Source organism: Diadema antillarum, unplaced genomic scaffold (assembly GCF_040938485.1).
Source record: "Diadema antillarum isolate AM-2024a unplaced genomic scaffold, OU_Dant_1.0 scf00000017, whole genome shotgun sequence".
Classification (NCBI taxonomy): Eukaryota; Metazoa; Echinodermata; class Echinoidea; order Diadematoida; family Diadematidae; genus Diadema; species Diadema antillarum.
The window spans coordinates 3,873,411-3,895,825 of NW_027270906.1; the positions used below are offsets into that span (position 1 = coordinate 3,873,411).

A 22,415-nucleotide genomic window follows, 5' to 3' on the forward strand; every position below is an offset into this window, starting at 1 on the left:
TAAGATTTTACTCTTTCTAATCAGACTGAATTATAGATGGACTGGAATTCCTGCTGCCATAAATGAAGCTTCATTTGCGTAACAGACACTACAAGCTTATTTTGTTTATTCATGGAGTACACAATCATCTATCAGGTCTTCATCCATAACAGCTAAGTCATTGAACCCACTGAAATAGTATTTATCAATGTTTGCAAAGGTTTCTGCCTCTGTACCACAAAGGAAAATACTTCTTCAGCCATATAAAACATGATAACTGAGTCAATTACATGTAAATCACAAAGATAGACAGGACATGTTCAGTTTTTTTTCTCAGATAGGTAATTCTGTTTTATGGACATACATGTATGTTTGATGTTCCAAAGGAAGCCAGCATGGCCATTTGATTAGTTGTGGAATATTATAATGTTTACACTAGTTTATCTATAGAAGTACTCTTTATCTTAGGGTTAATCATGTAGTTCATTGATAGCAACTTTTATCTTCCATGTGACACCTTTTTGCAAAATCATGCTAACAGAGAGACTTTGCTCAAAGTCTGGAGTAACTCAATGTCGTTAGTGCCATATCTTGTGTCGTGATCAAAGTCACATGCCAAAGTCATCCACATTGAATAGTGCGTCTGCTCTTCATTTCACAGTGGTTTTATTTTGTGTATTTGGCAAATGGATGGTGAACAACACACCAAAATATTGCCTCAAATATTACAAATTTCAGATACTAGTACATCTAGATGGTGAAAACTTTTTTTCCTAAGAAAGGGAAACTCTTTCTATCTAACCACCTCTGAAATTTTCTTACTGTTTTCCACTTATGCAAATGTTATGTTTTGGAAGAATATGTGGCATATACAGTATATTGTGCATCATTAGTGTTTGTTTTCCATTGAACTGTGCCTGAAATCATCAATGTTAATATTTGTACTCCTTAACTCCATGTACTGCAGCCAGCATGTGTTTGCATATGAGTATATCAAGTGCCTGGCAAAATGTTGTTTGTTTGTATTAGGCAGCGACATCTGTGCATACAGCAGTGAGACCATGTACACCTGTTTGATAAAAACTTATCAGTAGTTGTCTAGTTTGGTATCATCAGTGTGTGGGTGATGGTAGTATTTTTGAATGCCTTTATGTCAAAACATGGATTCATCAAAGTTGCAGTATTTGTGCATTTGCTTCGTATAATGTCAGCTCACTTTTTCTTTAATATGTACACAGAAAAAAGCAGTAGAAAAATGGGCTTCGATGTGGACAATATTTTACATGTACTTACATAATGTATTGATAACACCCTTCAGTTAGACTATTAACCTCAATGAAAGCAGAATTTGTAGATGACTGATATAATACCATTTTCTCTTCATGTGGCTTATGCAGAAGCATTACTACAACAGTCAAATAAATACAAATCAATTATGTACTAAAATAGTTACCATCAAAACAACGAAGTGGCAAAGTGTCAGTGTAATATTAAGCGGTGTGGTATTTATTTTATCCTCCAATAATTGCAAGTTTTTATGAAACAAAACTGTTGTATGTCTTTAATGTACTTAGTGGGAAAAGAGTACCATTTCACCCATTGCATATTAGAACATGCATCAAATGCATGGTTGGTATGTACATGGGAATGTACTACAGTTTACATCTTTGTGGCAACAGGTGAAAGGTTGTAAGATAGGACGTCTAGTGAGCTTGACACCTGGAAGGAGCAACAGTACTGACTCCACTGTTGATGATGAATGAAGTAAATCTCAGCTGTGCTGTATGATGGTATTCAACTGAAATCAAAGAGATGGCGACACTCATTTGTAGTGGCTTGTATCTTTGTACAAGAAAAGCTTGTTATAACAAGAGTTGCTGAGACTGCCAAGTTTACCTGGTTGTAGCCAGTACCCTGTAAATGTACCAAAAAAGAGACCAGCTAAATACAGAAGTGGGGGCGCTTTGGCTTTATAGTGGATACGACTCCAGACTCTCAGTGGATGGGAGAACCCGAGTTTGAATCCCGCCCAGTGCTTTTTGTCCGTTGACAAGATGTTTTTACCCACCACCTGTCCTTCTATACACAGGTGTACATAGATGAGTACCTACAGAGTGTGGGTAACAGTAATGGCAGGGCCTTTTGTAGAGCAGTGGCAACACTGAAGAGGCTTCCCTGGATAAATGAGACATCATTATTATTAGATCATTATTATAGTGGAAAATCAGGACTGCAGAAAAGCAGTACTGTACCTCGTTGTAAGGGAACTTGTTATACATGAAATGCGGTTTCCTTTTAGTAACCAGTCAGTTTGCTTCATCTTGTGTCAGCATTCCTAGTTATCAAGACAACATCTACAGTTTTGTAGAGTGTTTGTACCAGTAGGACCTCCAATGCATGAGCTGGTGAAGATGCAAGTAGCAGGCTCATTGAATGAAGTGCTTGCTGGAAACGTATGTGTAGGTGTTAAAGTCCAGCTGTTTTCTTTTATTGTTTTTTTTTTTTAATCCAATATAGAGCAACAGTGCAGAGCAATCATTGTTTCCTTCTTTTTTTAAGACATTGAAAGTGTCAAGCTTCAAAATAATAACAGCCAGGTTTACAGTTTTTTTATTGTGTGTTTTATTTGATGAAATTGATTTTAAGATGATGTACTCATGCATCTCCAGGATGGTGACATTTTGATTTACTACACGTTAATAAAAAGAAGATGTCATCATGCGTTGTGTGGACTTCAGACAAGGACATCAGATTTTATGATAAAATTGATGTATATCTGACACGGATACATTGGCAAAGACAGGTGCTGCACTGAGAAGAAATGAGAACTCAGTGACTTTCAGTTTTGTCACCTGTATAAGCCAATGATTGATAAGTCTGTTAATCATCACAGTGACTTTTTTTGTTGTTGTAATGCCTGTAAAGCTGAAATCATTTTGCATTGTATGATCTTTATTGTCTTTAATATGTGATGTCTTTCTGATGTAATAAAAAAAAAATCTTTTGACAGAAGAACAATATTTTTATGCCCGTCTCAGTTTACTATGTAATTGTCATACCTGGTAAAGAGGATATGTCTGCGTGTTGCTAAGCAACTTCTCAATTTCATACATTGTAGTGCTCCATCAATAAACTTTATCCGCAGAAACTGAAGTATGCAAGAAGTGCCAGTTGTCGCATAAATGGGAAGTCTCATACTTGTATTGAATGACATAAGTATTCCTGTTGTTGGCTCATATTTTTTTTTTGCTTTTGATCAATGAGGTAGCACATATTATGCAGGCAGCCTCTCCTTAAATCCAGAGTAACCTTGTTAAACATGTTATGCAGGGTTTGATGTTAGCTTTTATTTATGAACTTATCTGCCTGGTATTTTTATATTTCTTGGTTTCCCTGAAGGTCATTTATCAACCAGTAAATCAACCTGAAGGGAAAACCGTTTTACAATATACATAGAGTAGATTTACATTGAGTGCACCTGGTGAATACATTGTTTTTATGATTTTTATTAACTACATGTATGTATGCACAATTCAAGCAAACATTGAACCATGTATTCTCCAACTTATTGGTATTAAAAAAAAGCTGAGTAAGAAAAGTAAAATTTCACATTTTAAAGGTTACTTATGTGTTAGTTGTTTGTGAAAGCTGGACATGTAATTCATCTGTCGCACGAAAACATGAATGTTCATTTTACCTGGTCGGGGTCAAAGCTAAATTCCAGATCAAAAGCGCAATCCCATCCACCCAAGGGGTCCTTGACTCAAGAAGTCAAAATAGTGCCTTTGTATTGAAGTGCTCAAGGTTGATAAATGGCTGTACTGTGAGATGGATTTATAGCAAGCAGGTACAGAGGGAGAATGAATGAGAGAGAGAGAGAGAGAGAGAAAGAAAGAAAAAAACTATGTGGGGGGGGGGGGGGGGACAGGAGTGGTACAGTAAAATTATCCTTCAACAAATACACGGTTTAGACAACAGTTAGTTATATCTGTAAAAATCACTCATTTCAAACTGTCCATTTCAAACTGTCCATTTCATGTTTTCTGTTGTTAAATCAAAAGTCAAGGACAAAGGTCAATGTTAACTTTAAAGGGACTGTACAGTGAGGTGAGGATTCAGGTTTATAACATTTTTTGATGAAATAATCAGAAACCTCTTATGAAATATGAAAGAACATGTAATTTCAATGATCCAACATTTATTTGATGAAAATTAGACTTGAAATGGCTGAGATATCCAAAAAAGTGATCTTAATAAAAGTGACAGGCCACTACTTTTATCAGGATCTCTTTGTTTTTCCTTGTTTTTACATGTCTCAGTCATTTCAAAACCGATTTTCTTCAAATAAACTTTAGATTCCCCTTGGAATTGTATGCTTTGTAACATTTCAGAGTGGTTTCTAATTGTCTTGCAAATCCTCACCTAAACCAGTACTGTACAGTCCCTTTAACATTACATTAAATGAACAAACCAAAGGTGATTTATAGATGTTAAAAAAAAAAAAAAACTATGAGAAGGTGAAAAAAAGAAGATATATTTGAGGTAAGCTGAGATGGGAGGGGTGTAGAATCCCAGGCAGGCAAATTTCACATTTTACCGCGATTTGATACAAACCCCAAAAGCAGGCCTATGTCATGTGATTTCACCAACCTCGGGACAACTCTACTTTGCCGAGTCATGATAAGCTAGCTCCTTGATTAGATGTGGGGCAAAAGATAACAAAGGTCTGTGTTGATGGTTATCTGGGAGGTCAACAGTTATTACAGTTTAAAAGCAGTGTCTCCCAACTAATTAACCCAGGTCCTTGTCAAATCTTTACACTATTCATTCATGACCTTTTGATCCTACCAATAACGTGTACATGTACCTACATTAAAGAAAAATATGCTACAGTACATGTATTAACAAACACAAACTTTTGATTTAAAATTGGGGGTCAAAAGAAAGTTGGTTGAATGTTATCTTTTTTTTTTTTTTTGCAGTATCTCTCTTGTTTCAAGATTCATGATGTTCCTTTTTCTGAAGTGGATATGAAGATTTCTATTGAATACATGTACAATGTATATGTTCATGTATTTATGTAAGCATATCCTTGATGTTGCACATGGTCAAATTTGACAAGTTTTTATTCTGTGTGCATTGCACAGCTTGAAATTTTCCTTGCAAGACTCTGTACAGAAGGTGGTGCTTATTCATATGATATGCTGAAAGTTGTTTCAATGCTGGCTTTGATTGATGATACGTAATATGGAAATAATTCTGATTCATGTTTTCGGAAAGGGATTGTACTATGTATTCTTTCATATAGGAATTCAAGATTATGAAAGCAAAAATTAATTGTACAAACTTATGTACATAATGTACACTTTCTTTATTTACACTCATATCACCACCACTGACAATAAAAATTGAGTACATCTACATGTTCGCAATATGAAGCCAGTACAACAGGCATTTCACAGATCGGCACATCACAGTGGTCTATCTTGTGTACATACATGTACAGTATAATCATAGTGAATAATGAGCTTTGAGACAATTCCATGCGACTAACCCATTTTATCTATCTGCAGTTCTTATTCACACACTACATTTAGTCAACTGAACACAATACTTGTACAGTACACCTCAACTGAAGTTAACACAAGTTTGAAAAAACAAAATATTGGTCTCAAGTTTCTGCATTACACTGTCGTGTGAATACTTTCATATACATGTGTATCTCTGCTAGAGCATGTTTGCAGTTCTCAGAAAGTATAGACTGCCTCTGGCTCCCTCCATTGTAGGGGTCACAAAGAAATTTTTTTACCAACATTCATGAATGGCCTTACAAAGTTTCAGTCTGGTGGAAGCTACCCTAAAATCTTTTCGTTATCATACCCTTCATATTTGATACAAAACATATATGGTGGAATGTTTTGAAATACATGAACACTCAAACTTACATGAAAGAGAATACAGGAAAATCCCATTACAATGAGATCGCTGCAGCGGCCAATTCTATATAAATAGTACCTCATTGTAAACGTACTAAAAAAGGGACCAGATTAAAACGGTACATTTGTACTGGAAATCATTCAACATGGCATCTCATTGCAGGCGAGCTTGTTATAATGGAGTTTTCCTGTATGACTTTCAATGAAAACAGTGAATGAGAACAGTAAAGATTAATGAAAATCCATGTCAAATTAGATATCCCGGAAGGGAAATGTTCTGTTTGTCACATCACATTCCTGTGACCCAGCAGCCAATTTAGGCTGCCCACACAACCTTGCAAAAGCTGGCCTGGTGACAGTCACATGGTCAATACATGCTCACTTTCCTATTGAGTGGCTAATTTTCTCAGATCTCCATTTTCCCACTGACTTGTAGTCACTAAATACCTTAAACTCTGGAAAAAATTATGACACAATCTACGTAAATTCGTATGGAAAAACATACTGTTACTGTAAATATTGTGGTCTACATGCCATCAAGTTGTGTAAATTGCCTTCCGATTGTGCTTACATTTGATACTGCATAGTACGCTGAAACTTTGTATATTTCCCCATCTAACACTACCTCTACTTTTAGACTGCCTCTGCAATGACACACATTTGTGTCTCTAATTAGCAAGCTTTGGCTAACTTTTGAAAGGTGACTTCTTCGTACACGCACAGTGTACATCCCAGATCAGAGTAGAACTAAGTAGATGCCTGTCCCACATGTAAATATCATATCAAATTGTGATACAAAAGGAAAGATAATATAGAACTCAACCAAGGAAACAGGTAACAAAAATCATGCCTAGGAAGAGAGTTTTTTTTTTTTTGTATATTAGATAAGTACATCTACAACAAAACAAAGGAAAAATATACCTGTATATAAAGCATTGTATCATCTGTGTGAAGACATGATATATTTTAATTTTTACATAGACATCAAAATCGACAACACTTAAATGAAACAAAAAGCATAATGTATAAATGTTTGCCTTTGCAATTTTTGATACATTATTTTCAACATTTTTCGATCAACTATGGCACCGTAACATTAGTTTGTTGAACTTAATCACAAGATCAAATGAAAATGTGGAATAAAGAATTGTAAATTTATCTGTTTGTCATGCTTTGCTATTTGTGGGCTCTTTTACCAGTCACCAACAAAAAGACATCAAATGAAAAGTATGCAAGACATTTTGTTGAACACTTCTGACAGGTAAGAGTACTAAATGAATCAAAATAAACTGCCAAGCTTGTAGCAGAAAAGTCATATGGAAGTAATATCTTGGAAAAAAAACCCACTAATAAAGAACACTTCATCTTTAATTCTAATGACTCTGGGGAAGAATAAAGGAAGTGCAGTGTAATTTTTGTTGCTTAATGATTAAGTGTAACTATCTTGTTCCTTGCTAGGAAATCACAACTTTGTCCCTTGCTGGGAAATCACAACTTCTCATTCATGTACTCATACAGTGTACACCTTCTTTTAATCATGGTTTACAATAGTAAAGCCTGATTCAATATAACACTCTGTGATACAAAATGCAGAATATGACGTCAAACATTAAATAGACATAGCTACGGGCTAACCCAAGATGACTCAACAGCCCAAAGTTATTGTACTGAGCACCAGTGATTCCAAGACGATGCAAGCAATGCAAGCCAAGGCTTGTCATAAGTTTTCCCCATTTGCTTAGGGTCAATGAAACAGCGCAGCACAAAGAGTTCAGTGACTGATTGCATATAAAGAGTGTGTTCTGCTACACTCTGTACATTTGTCATAAGGTCTAATATCTGACACAATAATCAATTGAACCATACATATGAATGTGCATGATATCATATATGTGACATTGCTTGATTCAAGCCACAGAATGACAGTAACAAGAAGAATTTATGAAAGAGCCACATGCTTGTTGTTCGTGGTTCTCAGAGGTCTTGCACACTCGGACTGCGCTATCTTGGGGTTGCCAATAGCAAGATGACATCGTAATCATGATTGCGAGTTGGATGATGAAGACGATGAGGAAGAGGATGAGGACTGGGTGGTTTTGGTACTATGCTCCACTATCCAGGGATGGACTAAGACCTGCTCTAGTGGTAGTCGGTGGGACGGATTGTGCTGAAGGAGCTGTCGGAATGGAAGCAAGGTGAGGGAACTAAGTGTAAAATATACTGACTATGACTACGGACACAATAAAAAGTGTCTCATCCAACACAGTACATTTGGTACAAGCAGTGGTGGATCCAGAGGGGGCGCACCGGGTGCCCCCTTTTTTGTTAAAACAATAAAAATTTAAAAAAAAAGAAACCTGGAAGTAGCAGCAGAAACATTTATTCACCCCCCCCCCCCCCCACTTTACAGAATTCCTGGATTCCACCCTTGACAAGTATATTAAAAATACAGCTAGTGAGAGCTACATCACAGAGGTGCAATACAATTTTTGAAATGAATCCATATGTACACTTTCAGTCAGGTTAAAATATGTACAAAAACATCTTGTAATCTGGGAAATGTGTCCATTCATAATGAATTGCACTGCATGGATCATGTGAAGTATTTTGTAGGATTAGAGCCAATTTTGTTGGAAGTGTACAGTCAACCTTGCTTGACCTTGCATAAAGTCAAATACATTGTAATCGCTGAGGTTGAAAGTCTTTTCAAGTCCTCTTCTCTTTATATTCTATTGATTTTAGTCCCTCATTAGTTGTATTTTCTTTAAGCGGAAGCTGGTTTAGGCAAGGTTTACAGTATATCTTACCCTGTTAACCCATTGAGGACCGGCTGATTTTTCTATGACACACATTTCCCATAGACACTCGCCCAAGTACTCGGGACTCATCCTCTACAGGTTAAAACAAGGTCCTACTGTACCATGTTACCGTCAGAAAATAAATCAGTCATAGGGTCCAATGGTGACATCTTTCAAAAATTAGAAGCAAGTGTGATGACATAGAAAGCACTAACTTACCCTCTTTATCAAATCCCTGGCACCTGCTGTTACATAGTTGGGAAATCTGTAGTCCACCTGCAAGGCAGCAAAAACACCACGAGAGAGCCATATTAAATGAAAGAAAGATATTAATCGGAATTTCAGAGCTTCGGTATCTGTTCCATGTTCATCGTGTCACTGCCGGCAACCAGGGGCAGCCTGGTGGTAGTTCCGCTGCCCGGAAAGCAGTAGATGACAGGTTCGAGTCCCACTGGTTCCTTTTTTCTGACATGTTTGTTAAGTGATTCTTAACAAATTTAATTTCTAGAGGGAGACAAATTGAAGAAACTCACACCTGAGAGTCATATTATCCACCAAGTTACTCTTTTGAATGGTATAATCTTTTGCAAGGTACTGTATTACCTGTTGAAAAGTATAGGCCGGTAAGTGTTAAGGTCTTCTCTTTACATGCTGCATGTATATTTAGGGAAATCTGTATTATCATGCATTTTTGTGCCAATCAACTGTCGTACAGTACTGAAAGTCCTATTGAAAGACATCCAAGTCCACAGTATTCCTGTTCAATGTCAGGAGCACTCCAAACCTCCTCAGAGTCAAGACTTGAGCAAGTCAAAATCCCTTCCAAAATGATGTTCATAACCTAACAAATTGTCATTATGGGTCTGAGAAAGGAAACAGTTCATGAAATACAATTACTGTTGAATTCAAGACACTACTTCGGATCCTCTTCAAGAAGAGTTAAGATGTCTAAATTGATGGTGCGTTGTCTTTCTCTTCACTTTCTGAAACAGGAATCTGATAGGCTATGGAAACGAATCTTGATCCAAGTTGGACAGATGTTTGATAAATAACAGTAGTAGGTTAGAAGGGAATGTATCCTGCTGAGTGGATGTTTGCAATCAAGAATTGATCTGTACAGCAAGCTTTCTGGCTCAACAAAAAAGAAAAAAAAATCACGAGATTAATACAGAATCTTCACTAAGTGAACATCATGCTAGGATTGACATGCAGGCACTACAATGAAATCATCACAAATATAACAGCATCACTTTGCCTGCATTCACAAAATATTACAGGGTTTCTATATGAAATGAGCTAATAATATCTGCAAAAAGAAATTATAAGTCAGTTACAATGGACTCGCACTCCAGCTAACATGCAGAAATTATTTGAGAGCTTATTCAAAAACCATTCTAGTTACGACAATAGTATAAATGGGACATAAGTTTCATGACAGATACCTCACTCACTCAATGCACAGAGAATGTTTCTTTTCTTATCATAACGAGCAAGGCATTCAGATCTTCAATATTTAACGCATAGGTTCGTAATGCCTTTGGGCATCTACAACAAATTACCCACTGCCATCCGAATGGCTAACACATAACCATAACAAGCAAGGTAGAGGATGGGTAAAAGCTTGTTCTAGGTTCTCCTCAGGGCAAAAGGACAAGGTTTGGGCATTCTCTCACCTTGGTAATCCTACGGTAGGTCTCACTGCTGCCTTCGGCCTCAAAAGGGGGCTTGCCCACCAGGAACTCGTAGCAGAGCACCCCAAGACTCCACAGGTCCACCTTCTCATCATGCATGCGCCCCTCGATCATCTCAGGTGGGAGGTAGTCCATGGTGCCACAAAGGGTGGTTCTCCTGGAGGAACAAGAATCATTGGTATGGTATGTGTTGGTCATGTAGTAGTGGTACAGGCAAAGCCCATTAAAACAAGTTTGCATGTACAAGGTACCACTATTAATGATGTGAATTCAGCAGTCCAGATTTTCCATTGCCCAATTTTGCTGTTCTCTATTTTTGGTACATTTATTATCAGTGGTACATTTTTTTGGTACATTTACAATCAGTGGTCCTTGCAAAATTGTTATGATGGAGATATTGTCTGTGTTGAAGTGTTCTAATAGTAAGAGGTCTCAAACTTCTTCAAAGAACAACAGGTAGACAATTTCTTGAAGTCTTACCTTGATGAAGGTGCATGAACCGACCAGCCAAAGTCAGCAATTTTGAGATCACCGAGCAGACCCAGGAGGAGGTTCTCAGGCTTGATGTCACGGTGGATGACTTTCTTGGAGTGGCAGTATTTGAGGGCATCAGCAAGCTGCCTTATGTACTGTGGAGTGAAGGGAACAGAGAAAAGTTTTTTTTTTTAATTTTTATAGGGAAAACAAAGGAACAAATAGGATGACAGATACTGTAAAAGTGGAAACTCTCACCAATTTTGTGCAACACGCAGCTAGCAAAAAATAAACGAGCATGGACTGTTTGCTTGTTATGTGTAATATTACGAGATATCTTCAAAGTAAGAATAGGGCAAAACTTCTACAGTCGACCTTGCTTAAGTTAACCTTGCATAAGTCTAATAATTGCCTAAGTTGAAGGTCTTTTCAAGTCCTGTTCTCTTTATATGCTATTGATTTTAATCCCTCATAAGTTCAATTTTCTCTAAATTAAAGTTATTTCTTCAGTCCAAATAGATTCGACTTAGGCAAGGTTGACTGTCGTTATATGTATTTTTCTTCATATTCGTTAGTCCTGGAGCATGAATGAATTTGCTGTTGTAAAGGGGACTGGTTACCCCTGTACCTATTACCATAGGTTGTGCTGCCGAGGAGGCTGTGGGTTTTCCAAACCCACAGCCTCCAAGGCAGCAGAGAGCTGTGTGAAATGCCTGCTCTCTAGTTATCATCGTCCAGGAAATCAAAATCCCATGAAATTACATGGCCAAGCACGAGAAATTACTCAAATGAAAATATTTCAGCTTTTACAGCTCATGGAAGACGTATCCATTCAGCATGAACAAGGCTCAAATCAAGCTACCTTATATTCTGAGCTTGCCAAGAATGCATCACTCATGTGGGAAACTTACGCCGAGAAACCCTACTGCACACAGGTAGTGAATAGATTGATAAATACATTAAAAAACAAACAAAAAGAAAACAAAAGAAATGAGAGGAAGCATGATGCTCTTAGTTGATTAAAAGTAAACAGCTCACTGTTACAGTTTGATTGCACACTGGAATAAAACCATTGATATGAAAAACCATTGGCTTGTTTGTAATTTTCTCCATCCAAGCATTATATTCTTCAGATCAATGCAACCCCACCATAACAACTTGTGTTCTCTGCGGTACTCATAATGTTGACAACCAAAATCAATGACATCAGCAAACATTGCTCCATGCTCATCCCACTAGATGGGCCAAGGTTTCTTGTGGTGTCTTAGTAGACCCAATGCTGATGACTTAACACCTCTAGAACCTAATTGTAACATACAACATATAACATACAATTATGTCCATACGGACGTAATTAACTCAACAGCAGTAAACTTTGTCAACCGGATTCATTTCCATGACAGTGGTTAGATTATGGTAAAGTTACACCTCCAGCCTAAGCCCAATGCATAAAAGTTACTATTATGGTAACTTTGCCATCCAATGGCAACTTCCATGGCAACAATTACCTAACAGCCAATCAAAATCAAGAATTCCATGGAAGTTACCATTGGATGGCAAAGTTACCATTATGCAACGGGCCCAAGATAAGAAGTTTTGCCTCAACTGTTCAGACTTATCTATGCTTCAAAGAGTGCTTTTAATTGCCAGATTAGCTGACACTAAAGCAGCTAATGCTTGTTATAACATCTTTCGCAGATAATGAGAATTCTTGCATTGTACTCACCGTGGCTGTCCTCTGCTCGTTGAACCGGCCTGCCCTCTGTAGTTCCTTGTACAGCTCTCCCCTTGGGGCGAACTCAAGGATAAGGTACACACGGGTCTCGTCGTAGAAATACCCAAACAGCCTCAGAATATTGGGATGTCTAGAAAGAATATGGGAGAATTTACATCGAGATGAATTAGGATAACATTGAAAAAAGAAATCACCCTTGTTAAATATTTGATGGGAGTATGAAAAAAATTATAACATTGTCCATTCCTATGCATCTCATAATAATATCAACTCTGAGTATCTCTGCAGGCAATTTTGCAGTTCCATGCAGTTGGGATTCACTCTTGTTCCAAGTAATATCAGGCTTACATTTTCTATATTCCCCTTGAGTAGCATTGATTACCAAAGATTTTTTAAGGTTATGCTGAAGCTGCAATTTATCGTTTTACAAAAAAAAACAACTTTATTTTGCATTCTGTACACAAGACAAAAAAAGGCAATGACATACAACTGTCAACAGAAAATAAAAACATGTGAAGAAGACCCCAGACCACTGGACTGACCCCCTTGGACATCCCAGAGAAGGGTCAACCACTGACCTTAGATGAGCCTGGATCTCAATCTCTCGCCTCAGCTGATGTTCCACTTGAGACTTCTGGAGTTGGGACTTGAAGAGAACCTTGAGGGCCACGATGTACTTGGTCTGCTTCTCCCGAGCCAGGTACACATTGCCAAACTTGCCCTTGCCCAGCGGCCGCCCAATGTCAAAGTCTTTCAGGGTCCATGTTTTTCTGTGTGAAATAAATAAAGAAAAAGTTCATGACAGATGTAAATTGACAGCAAAAAGCTGGAGTATATTCACAGGATCATTCTATTTTTATCATTTCAAGAAGTCCTGCAAACATACTTGTACACATTTTGGAACTAGAGAAGCACTCTGAGAGCGCAGACCTCCGCCAAGAATGCAGCTCATTTCCATCACTGATCTTGTTCTTCCATATCCCAGAGATATCTGATTTCCACCCATACATACAGTGTACTGATGCTGAAGTGTTTATAGAGTGCTGAAAGTCGCCCGATTTCACAAGCCTTTGTTACGTCATAAACCCTCAGCTGCACAGCGCGCCTCGCCCTAGCAGAAACTAGAGCACGCACTTTGGTGTGCGCATGCAAACTTCAAATACGCGCAGCCTGAACTCCAAGTTCATTGACCCTACCTGCCAAAATATCAAAAATCCTTCATAAATTCCCCCAAAATTCTCGGATCACTACCAAAAGTTAATAGTTTGTTACTTGTGTCATTCTCAACCTTTCCTGCAAGTTTCATCCCAATCTGTTAAATACTTTTTGAGTTATTTTGCACACGGACAAACGAACGAACAAACAAACCAACGGTAAAGAAAACATAACCTCCTCCCTTGGCGGAGGTAATAACAACAATTGAATGATGTTTACATCATAGAAAGCATGGAAATGACCATCTTGCACTGATATCAAGATTCCAAGTGCATATTTGAGTGAAGTAATGATGCAGTGAAATACTGTTCAAAACACAAACCTTTTCTTCACATTTTTTACAAAATACCAGTATTGTTTAGAACTATAGTCATGAGTCAAATGAACAGACGCAAATTACAGGATATCTTCAATGGAATTATATGCAGAATGCTGCAGTAATGGAGGAGTCCCAGTGATCACTGATTGTTCCCTGCAATTGGCAACGTGGCTTACTTGGGTGCTTGTTGATTGGCCGCCTGATTCCCTGCACTGTCCTGTTTGTTCTCTGACTGCTTGACTGGGTGTGTCCTGGCATGGGTGGGTCTGGCTGATGAAGATGCCTGGAGGAAACAAGATTTAATCTTTGACAGTTTCTGGAAAAGAGAGTTGTCTTATCAAGTGTCTTCACCTCTACCCGAAGCACTGGCTCCTTTAATGGTTCCAATCACTTTTGGAATGTTTTTCTTTATTTGGGGTTTCTTCTGTGAATTGTAAGGAGTTCTGTCCTTTTCCTTTTTTAGAATGAACAATTTCATTTAACAACAAATTTTGATAGTAGAAGCAAAAACTGGAAATCTAACTGGCACTGAATTTACTCCTTTCGTATCTATACATAAAAGAAAATTGAAATTTCCATATTTTTGAGCCCTTTACATGACAGCTAGAGAATGATTTACACAAGATGAAATACACAAATGCCTGTTGAGAAGTTGTAAGCCCTTAAAACTAGTTACTTGAATTTTCATCAATAACATTTCGTATTTGCCAGATGGCCCTACATCACATTGGTCACTAAAGTACACTAGATATGCTATTGGTTCTGCTGGTGCTCACATTTTATATGTTTTTTATTTGCTGCACTGTGGTGATATGCATCTTGGAATGGACAACATCAAACTGCCATATGGTTTAAGTATATACCATCATGACCTATTGCAGCTAAGCCATACCGGTACCATTATTCTTGAGTGTATCAAATCCAGATGTTGCTAGGATGCTGTTATCAGTATCATATACACTCCCACATTTGGACTGATATGTGTAGTATAAAATGGATGAAGACAGCTCCATAAAAGGTATTGGGTTTAAGCTGGGGTATGATACAGCTATGGAGAACAAAGGTTAAACACTTTGAGTGTAAAGATATCAGTTTTAACCATATTGAATTCAAATCGTAGATCTTGCTTTGTACACACACTCAAAAAAAAAAAAAACATTTTAAAATCTCAGCAACTGAATAATACATACCGTATGCAACATATAGTAGCACAACAGAATTCAGATAATTTACAAAAGCACTTTTCCCATAGAAACTAAATAAGAGAAAGGAAAGATCACCACCAGTTCTCTGGACTATTGTGTTACAATTGAAGAGAATACAAATAGATAATAGATTGTTACTGTGCAATATATGAACTTTGCAGATAGAGTACTGTATATATGTCTTTTAGTTGAAACCTGAAAGATTGATAGATTTCAGAGCAATTCTGTTCTGAGCAGTTGTTTAGTCCATGAGAAGGAAATGGAAATCACAGAAACCGATGTTTTTCAAAGAATTTGACTATAGATGTTGTTAACTCTAGGGCAGGAATGTGAAAGAGGGAAATGAGGGTGGCCCACAAAGAAAAATATTTAATACTTTGTTCTGGATTAAATGATGAATGTTTACCTATGCTTTGCACACTAAAGGGAGACAAACCATTGTGGATTTGCAAACAACTATCATTGTGGTGTACATATCATAGATTTAAATCATCATTTTCCCACAAAAGTGCAACTGAAATTCACTGTCACCAAAAACTTTTGGAATTGCACTACCTTAAAAAAACAGCCAGTTTGTATACAGGTGTTATAAAAAAGAAAAAAAAAAAAGGGGGGGGGGGGGTGGAAGGACACCATTATGACCAACATGCCACACATTTGATCCTTGTCAACACCAGAGTACCAAAGCGTGATGTCATCGCCATTCATTGCCATGGAAAATGGTTCAAAACAATAGCACCTGACTGGATGCCAACCATGCTTACACCTGGCTCCAATCCAAGTTATGACAAAAGACTGTGTGACATTATCACATCAATCTGTAATCTACAGAATTGGGGTTTCCAGGGACCACCCAGAAGAAGCATGTTAGTTCATAGCCAGCAGGTCAGTTGGGATGGCAGGAAAACTTGGGGTCATTTTCACCCCGCGGGCTTTGATCTTGCCCTTTAAGACTCACTGGTCCTCTCGACCCTGCGACCTCACTCACGACCTCTGACTGGGCATGGTACACGGGTGGCTGCCCGACCTTCGACCTAGTGGCCTTTGTTGGAGTTGTGCTTACGTTTGTGCTGGCTGAGGAGGGCTTCAGTATCCGCTTGGGGCCAGCATCTGCTCTGGAGGCACTGACTGGGGTCTGGAACTGAGTGGATGAAACAGATTCAAAATTAGCCCTGAAGACTTACTACAATGCTCTTACCTATTACGGATTCCTTGTCAAGTCAGGTAAATATCATTGCAATGAGTCAAATAAAAACCATGTCCATTCAAATGTCAAAGGAATGGTTGGGATTGCAAGTACTGAAAGACTCCTTAGGCATGGAAATAAAAAATCAGTTGATACATTGTATGTAACATACCACGTAGCAACTCCTAAATCTGTCCACAATTCATGCAATAACCAAAGTGTGATGTTGTGTGACACAAGGGAAATTAGTCAGTGCACTGACAACACATGTGAGCTAACTTGGAAGTACAGTACCGGTACAATTAGTTAGGTACAATAAACAGTCATCTTCAGCAGACTTTAAAAATTTTGATGCTAAAATTGTCCGACAAGGTTGAATTTGACATAATATATCAAAATGGTCCAGGGAATAATTTTCAAACTCAAATTTGATCAGCAATTTGAAAAATTTGAAAAATATCTTCAATGAACTCCTGTACACTTCTATGTAAGAAAACTGCTACACAAGTTATTTTGTGTAGCAGTAGTGTAAAAATGCATAGCAAATTGCGATGCGATACCAGGAAAATTATTCCCTGTGGTCTTTCATTTTTTTTCTCACAGTGACATACCTCACATAAGGGGGACTGCAGAAGCAAATCTATAGATTGCTAACCTATTTAATTTCTTTTAATGCTAGAAAAAGACTTTCAGCCATCTCCAGAATATAGATTACCAGACAAGTGTAACTACTAATGATCATGACTTGATGGAATGACACAGCTACATGCATAAGTTTCAAAATTTCCAGGTAGCTGTCACTGTTTATATAGCATACCAGGGCCCCGTTGCTAGAAACTTTGCGTTTAAACGCAACTTGCAACTGATTGTCACTGGCCAATCAAAATCATTGTTGCATGCATGTCTTCTTAATAGGGCAGACCCTGAGCCAATCAGAATGATTGTTTCAAAATTAGCGATTATTTGCAATTGATTGCAACTTTCTTGCAACGGGGCCCAGGCCTCCTTGTCAATGGCAATAACACTGGCAACTCTGGACAAGGAAAATCTATACAGTTATTTTGAGGACCATGGCACATACATGTGATACTACTGTAGGCCTACTCCTGAGCTGTGGTAGCTCATTCTAAAGAAAAATACAACAAATAAATTGGGGGGGGGGGGGGGGGGGGGGAATCAGCACATCTACTATACTAATCGTTTGAAACATAAGGCATCCTGAGCTCTTCTCTTGTTGAGTTGTTGAATGTGATTATGACAGTGACTAAAAATCTGGCTGCACATCCGTACTGGATTATGAGCACTGCTGTCTCACAGTTTGTCAAAAGTCTTATGTAGAATAAGGTCCACTGTGGTTGATTTATATAATTTGTGAAATATCAGTGATATCATTGATGTTTCATATAACAAGTAATGAAGACCTGTTCACAATACAAACCTTGGATGGCATGTGAGTGTACGCAGCATTCTCTTTGCCTGTATCCATCATCTTTGTAAAGGAAAACAAAAAGGCAAAGAAGAAAATGAGGAATGAATATCTGAGTAAGTTATATTTTTGTTCACTATGTGAGATATCTAGTCGTAGACTTTACAAGGATCTACAAGGATCCATCTCATACCCACAGGAGTCATAATCAAGTTCTTGTCTCTAATAATTTGGTAGTTAGTTAGGCCTACTAATTTAAACAATTTTCTTTGACTGTAATTTGTGACAATTAAGTATAAGATCTAAGAAAAAGACATTGCATGTTCACTTGATTTGTAGATTGTCCAAGTCTCTTTCCTCAAGGCTCAGCTTTAATAAGTCTTGACAACATTAATGATTAAAGGAATGGTATAGAAGCCATAGTATTGGTTGAGGCTTGAGAAGTTTAAGCTTTAACCTATAGTTGCAAGATATTTAGAAGTCACTCCGTGAAATATTTAAAAGGAGAATTGAAATTTTATTTGATGAAAATCGGTTTTGAATGACTGAGATTGTATATCTATCCAATAACGAGATAAAAGAAAGAGCTAGGCGGTGATTTTGCCACTTATCTGTTCAATATTCAATCTCGATAACTGTTGCATTCTAATACTAGGATCGTTTTTTTAATAATTATCTCAGCTATTTCAATATCAATTTTCATGAAAATAAACCACGAATTCTAAGAATTACGTTCTTTCATACTTCATATCACAAACACAAACACACACAAAGAAACCCCCAGCGCCATCTAAACCAAAGCTGGATAGGATAGGCCTACCATATCTATCCCTTTAATTGTTTAATATAGTGACGAAATGAATGATCCTGGTGAATGGATATCATCAGTTTAATAGGTTTCTAATGTTAAAATGTTAATTCAATTTCAAACTTAAGTTATCGAGATTGAATATTGAACAGATAAGAAGTGGCAAAATCACCACCTAGACCATCGTTCTAGCTCATATTATCAAGAACACACACAACCCACATGATCCAGACAACTTTACTTAATTTGTGATGAAGGTAATGATAATGCAGTTGTTCAGTTGTTAGCGTCAAATTTCTCTGTTCTGCACCGATATGCTGCACTGATGTTAAAGTAAAACAAATTATCTAACATTAGAACTCTAGTCACAGGAACAAATCAGACCAGTACTAGTACCATGAGTACGGCCTGCAATCATGATAATCTTCACTCACAGTCACACCACTAATCACAAATCATACATAATCTTTTGATAACCAACACTGCATTATGGTCTCTACCCTCTTGCTGCTTCTCGTCCACACAACTCGCCTAACAGTTAGGTCTACTAAACAGTTACACAGTGTGCTAATGCAGTGTACAGTAGTGTACTCATTAGCAATGCACTATACTATGCTATGCACGCATTTAACAGCAATGATAAACAGCAATGATTCAGAAATAGAATAGTGCGCAACAGTGTTGATGTTGCAAAGAATGACACAACTAAATCTATTGGTAAAACGATTATTGTCAAATTTAGACGTAATATTCACCTTTGTACAAGCGTGTTAGATATGCCGGAACAAGAAAGTTTCTCTCAGTCAAGATCAGCACGGCTAAAAGACGAATTCTATCGCACTTCACTCCGCCGATGATCGCAGAAGCTCACTGTTGCACTCGCGTCAATAACACATGCACTAAAGTGCCCTTTTAAATTTGAAGCCTGACTACTCGCATCCTGATTGGACGATGACAAAGCAGACTACGTCACGCTACTTTGTGTTTACCGCAGTGCGCGCGCGCTGCAATTCTGTCCAGTCTAATGATATCGGGATGCGAACGGACTTTTACGGAGCTAGGATCCTACTACGTTTTAATGAAGATCAATAGCGCATCAGAAATGGTTGCCCGGGGGGCGTTTTTTTTTAAGACGGCACAGATTGGGGCATGGCGCGTGTTAAACCTATGGGAAAAACGTTGGGTTAGGGTTTTTGGTTATGGTTAGGGTTAGGGTTAGGGATGGGGTTAGGGTTAGGGTTAGGGTTAGGGTTTGATGGTTAGGGTTAGGATTAGGATTAGGGTTAGGTTCAGGCATAGGGTCCCCGATAGATTTTTAGTTTCCCCAATCTGTGCCGTCTAAAAAAAAACACGCGCCCGGGGGTATTGACCAGGGGGGTGTTTCATCAACGTTTGTCAGCGCCGACAACAAACGTTGATGAAACACCCCCCTGGCAAACACAGATGGTGAGAAGGCAAACGCCCTTGCAAAAAAAATTCGTCACTGCTTCTCAAAAAAAAAAAAAAAACCTTGTCAAACGACCAGGCAAGCAATTTACATAGTCTATTAGAAGACAAACTTTCAAGCAGTACCAAAGAAAACGACATTGATAAAAACTTTGAGTTCAGTGAACTAGAAACAGCAATTAGAAAATCAAAAGATTCTACCCCGGGAAATGATGGAATTAGCCTGTCTATGATCTCCAACCTTTCCTCATCAGCCAAAAGGATACTATTAAAAACGAATGAATAGAATCTGGAGAAGTTGTGAAATCCCTAAACAATGGAGTTTTCTATACTCAAAAAGAACCAGGACAGGTTTAAGGTCACTTCATAGGCCAATCGCTTTGACAAGTATTCTTAGTAAGATTATGGAAAGAATTATTTTGAACCGGCTCTCTTGGTATTTTGACGACATCAACTACAACCGCCCCTTCAGAGTGGGTTCAGGGTAGGCAGAAATACAACCGACCACTTGCTCCGCCTAGAAACAGATGCGAGAAAAGCTATTGTCAACAAGGAATTCTTGATTGCTGCATTTTTGGATTTCGAGAAAGCCTACGACACTATACCTATCAACGCAATTCTTATAAAAGCGTTAAACACTTGCCTTTCAAAACATACAACCTTATGGCTCAGAGCTTTTCTTAAAAACCGTACATTCAAAGTAAGGATAAAGAATTGTCTATCCAACGTCTGCCCCCAGATCAATGGCATTTCACAGGGTAGCGTATTAAGCCCATCCCTTTTCAATATCTTTGTCAATGACCTACCAAGATACGACAGTTCAACACTCAAGAGTATCTCAGTTCGCCGACGATGTAGCAATCTGGAAATCAGAATAGCTTTCATAAGTCAGCAAATACAGTCAGACCTCAATAACTTAAATGTCTGGCGTAAGACATGGGGAGCAAAACTGTCCCCTGTATATATAGCAAAACAAAATTGTATGGTTTTCTCGCACCGACGGTATCAGCGCCCCTCAATAAAAATCGAAAATTTGGATATTGAAGTAGTATCAGATTTCACGTTTTTGGGAATGATTTTTGACTCGCGCCTCTCATAGAAGCCACACGTAGACAATATCAAAATGAGATGTATGAAAAGAGTAAATTAATGTTCTCAAGTGTCTAATCTGCTAATTGGCACAGACTGGGGCTCCGATACCGCCTCTATATATGCTCCTATACTTTACCGCGCCCTTATAAGGCCCGTTTTAGATTACGGCTGTGAAGACGACTCGGCGAAACCCACTGCAACCAAGACATTAGACACTATACAATACTCAGCATTAAAAGTTTGTAGCGGAACAATTTTTTTCACCTCTCTTCCAGTACTTCAAAACAGAGTGGGGCGAGATGCCATTGGATTTAAGAAGGAAAATGTTGAGTTCAAAATATCTAGCAAAGTTAAAAAGCTACCCAGTAAATCACCCAATCAGGGAACCCATATTACCTTGCTGGCAATACGAACTTTTAGATTTCAAAGACGAATATCCTTTTATCAAAAGAGTCCTTCATCTCACTCGGGAAACTGAAAGCCGCATGTCAACCCATGCAAATGTACCTCCTTAGCTCATGCCTCCCCCATTAGTAGTCACCGAACTCCAAGACGAAATAGAAAAGAAACACACCCCAACCGCAGCCATAACGAACCGTGATAGCGCTTAACATTATTCATGAAAAATGGAACAAATACACCCACATCTATAAAGATGGATCAAAAGACCAACATCAGAACATGCACCCGCGCAGCAGTATACATACCAAAGCAGGAAGTAAAAATCGCTCATAAAATTTCATCAATTTCAATATTCCGAGCTGTACAATTAGTTATGATATCAGCATTAGATTGGATTGAAGAGAACAAAATAACCGACTCAGTTGTTTTTAGTGATTCTTTGAGCGTTCTATGTGATTTGAAAGATTTAAATACACCCCTTTTACTATTGAGATAAGACAGAATTGAGAAACTATACGCATTAACAAAACAACAAATTAAAGTCAAATTTGAATGGATCCCCTCCCACTGTGACATCAGAGGGAATGACAAAGTCGACACGTTAGCAAAAAACGGGCTGAAAAACACTCAGGAAACAGAAGTACATAGCAGCATAAGTGAGATGAATATCATTATATTTAACCATTATATGAAACAGTGGCAA

The 22,415-nt window shown here is 38.0% G+C and overlaps 1 protein-coding gene across 1 annotated transcript; it reads right to left on the bottom strand.

Annotated features, from left to right (window-relative positions):
* Positions 1 to 7,917: 7,917 nt before the first annotated feature.
* Positions 7,918 to 18,027, bottom strand: LOC139725820 (aurora kinase C-like). The gene is made up of 9 exons (XM_071636903.1): positions 17,977 to 18,027; positions 16,311 to 16,493; positions 14,324 to 14,430; positions 13,192 to 13,383; positions 12,605 to 12,743; positions 10,885 to 11,033; positions 10,387 to 10,561; positions 8,933 to 8,989; positions 7,918 to 8,091 (listed from the first exon to the last, which is right to left on the bottom strand). The coding sequence occupies exons 1-9, from the start codon at positions 18,025 to 18,027 to the stop codon at positions 7,954 to 7,956; spliced, it is 1,191 nt and encodes a 396-aa protein (XP_071493004.1). The 3' UTR covers positions 7,918 to 7,953.
* Between the last annotated feature and the right edge of the window lie 4,388 nt (positions 18,028 to 22,415).

What these genes read in the sequence shown, in the direction of transcription:
- LOC139725820 (XM_071636903.1), bottom strand. Translation starts at nt 18,027, where the DNA reads ATGATGGATACAGGCAAAGAGAATGCTGCGTACACTCACATGCCATCC. An exon ending in CCTACCGTAGGATTACCAAG is followed by an intron (nt 8,990 to 10,386) that starts GTGAGAGAATGC and finishes GCTGCCTTGCAG; the next exon opens with GTGGACTACAGATTTCCCAA. An exon ending in CCAGGGATTTGATAAAGAGG is followed by an intron (nt 8,092 to 8,932) that starts GTAAGTTAGTGC and finishes CCATTCCGACAG; the next exon opens with CTCCTTCAGCACAATCCGTC.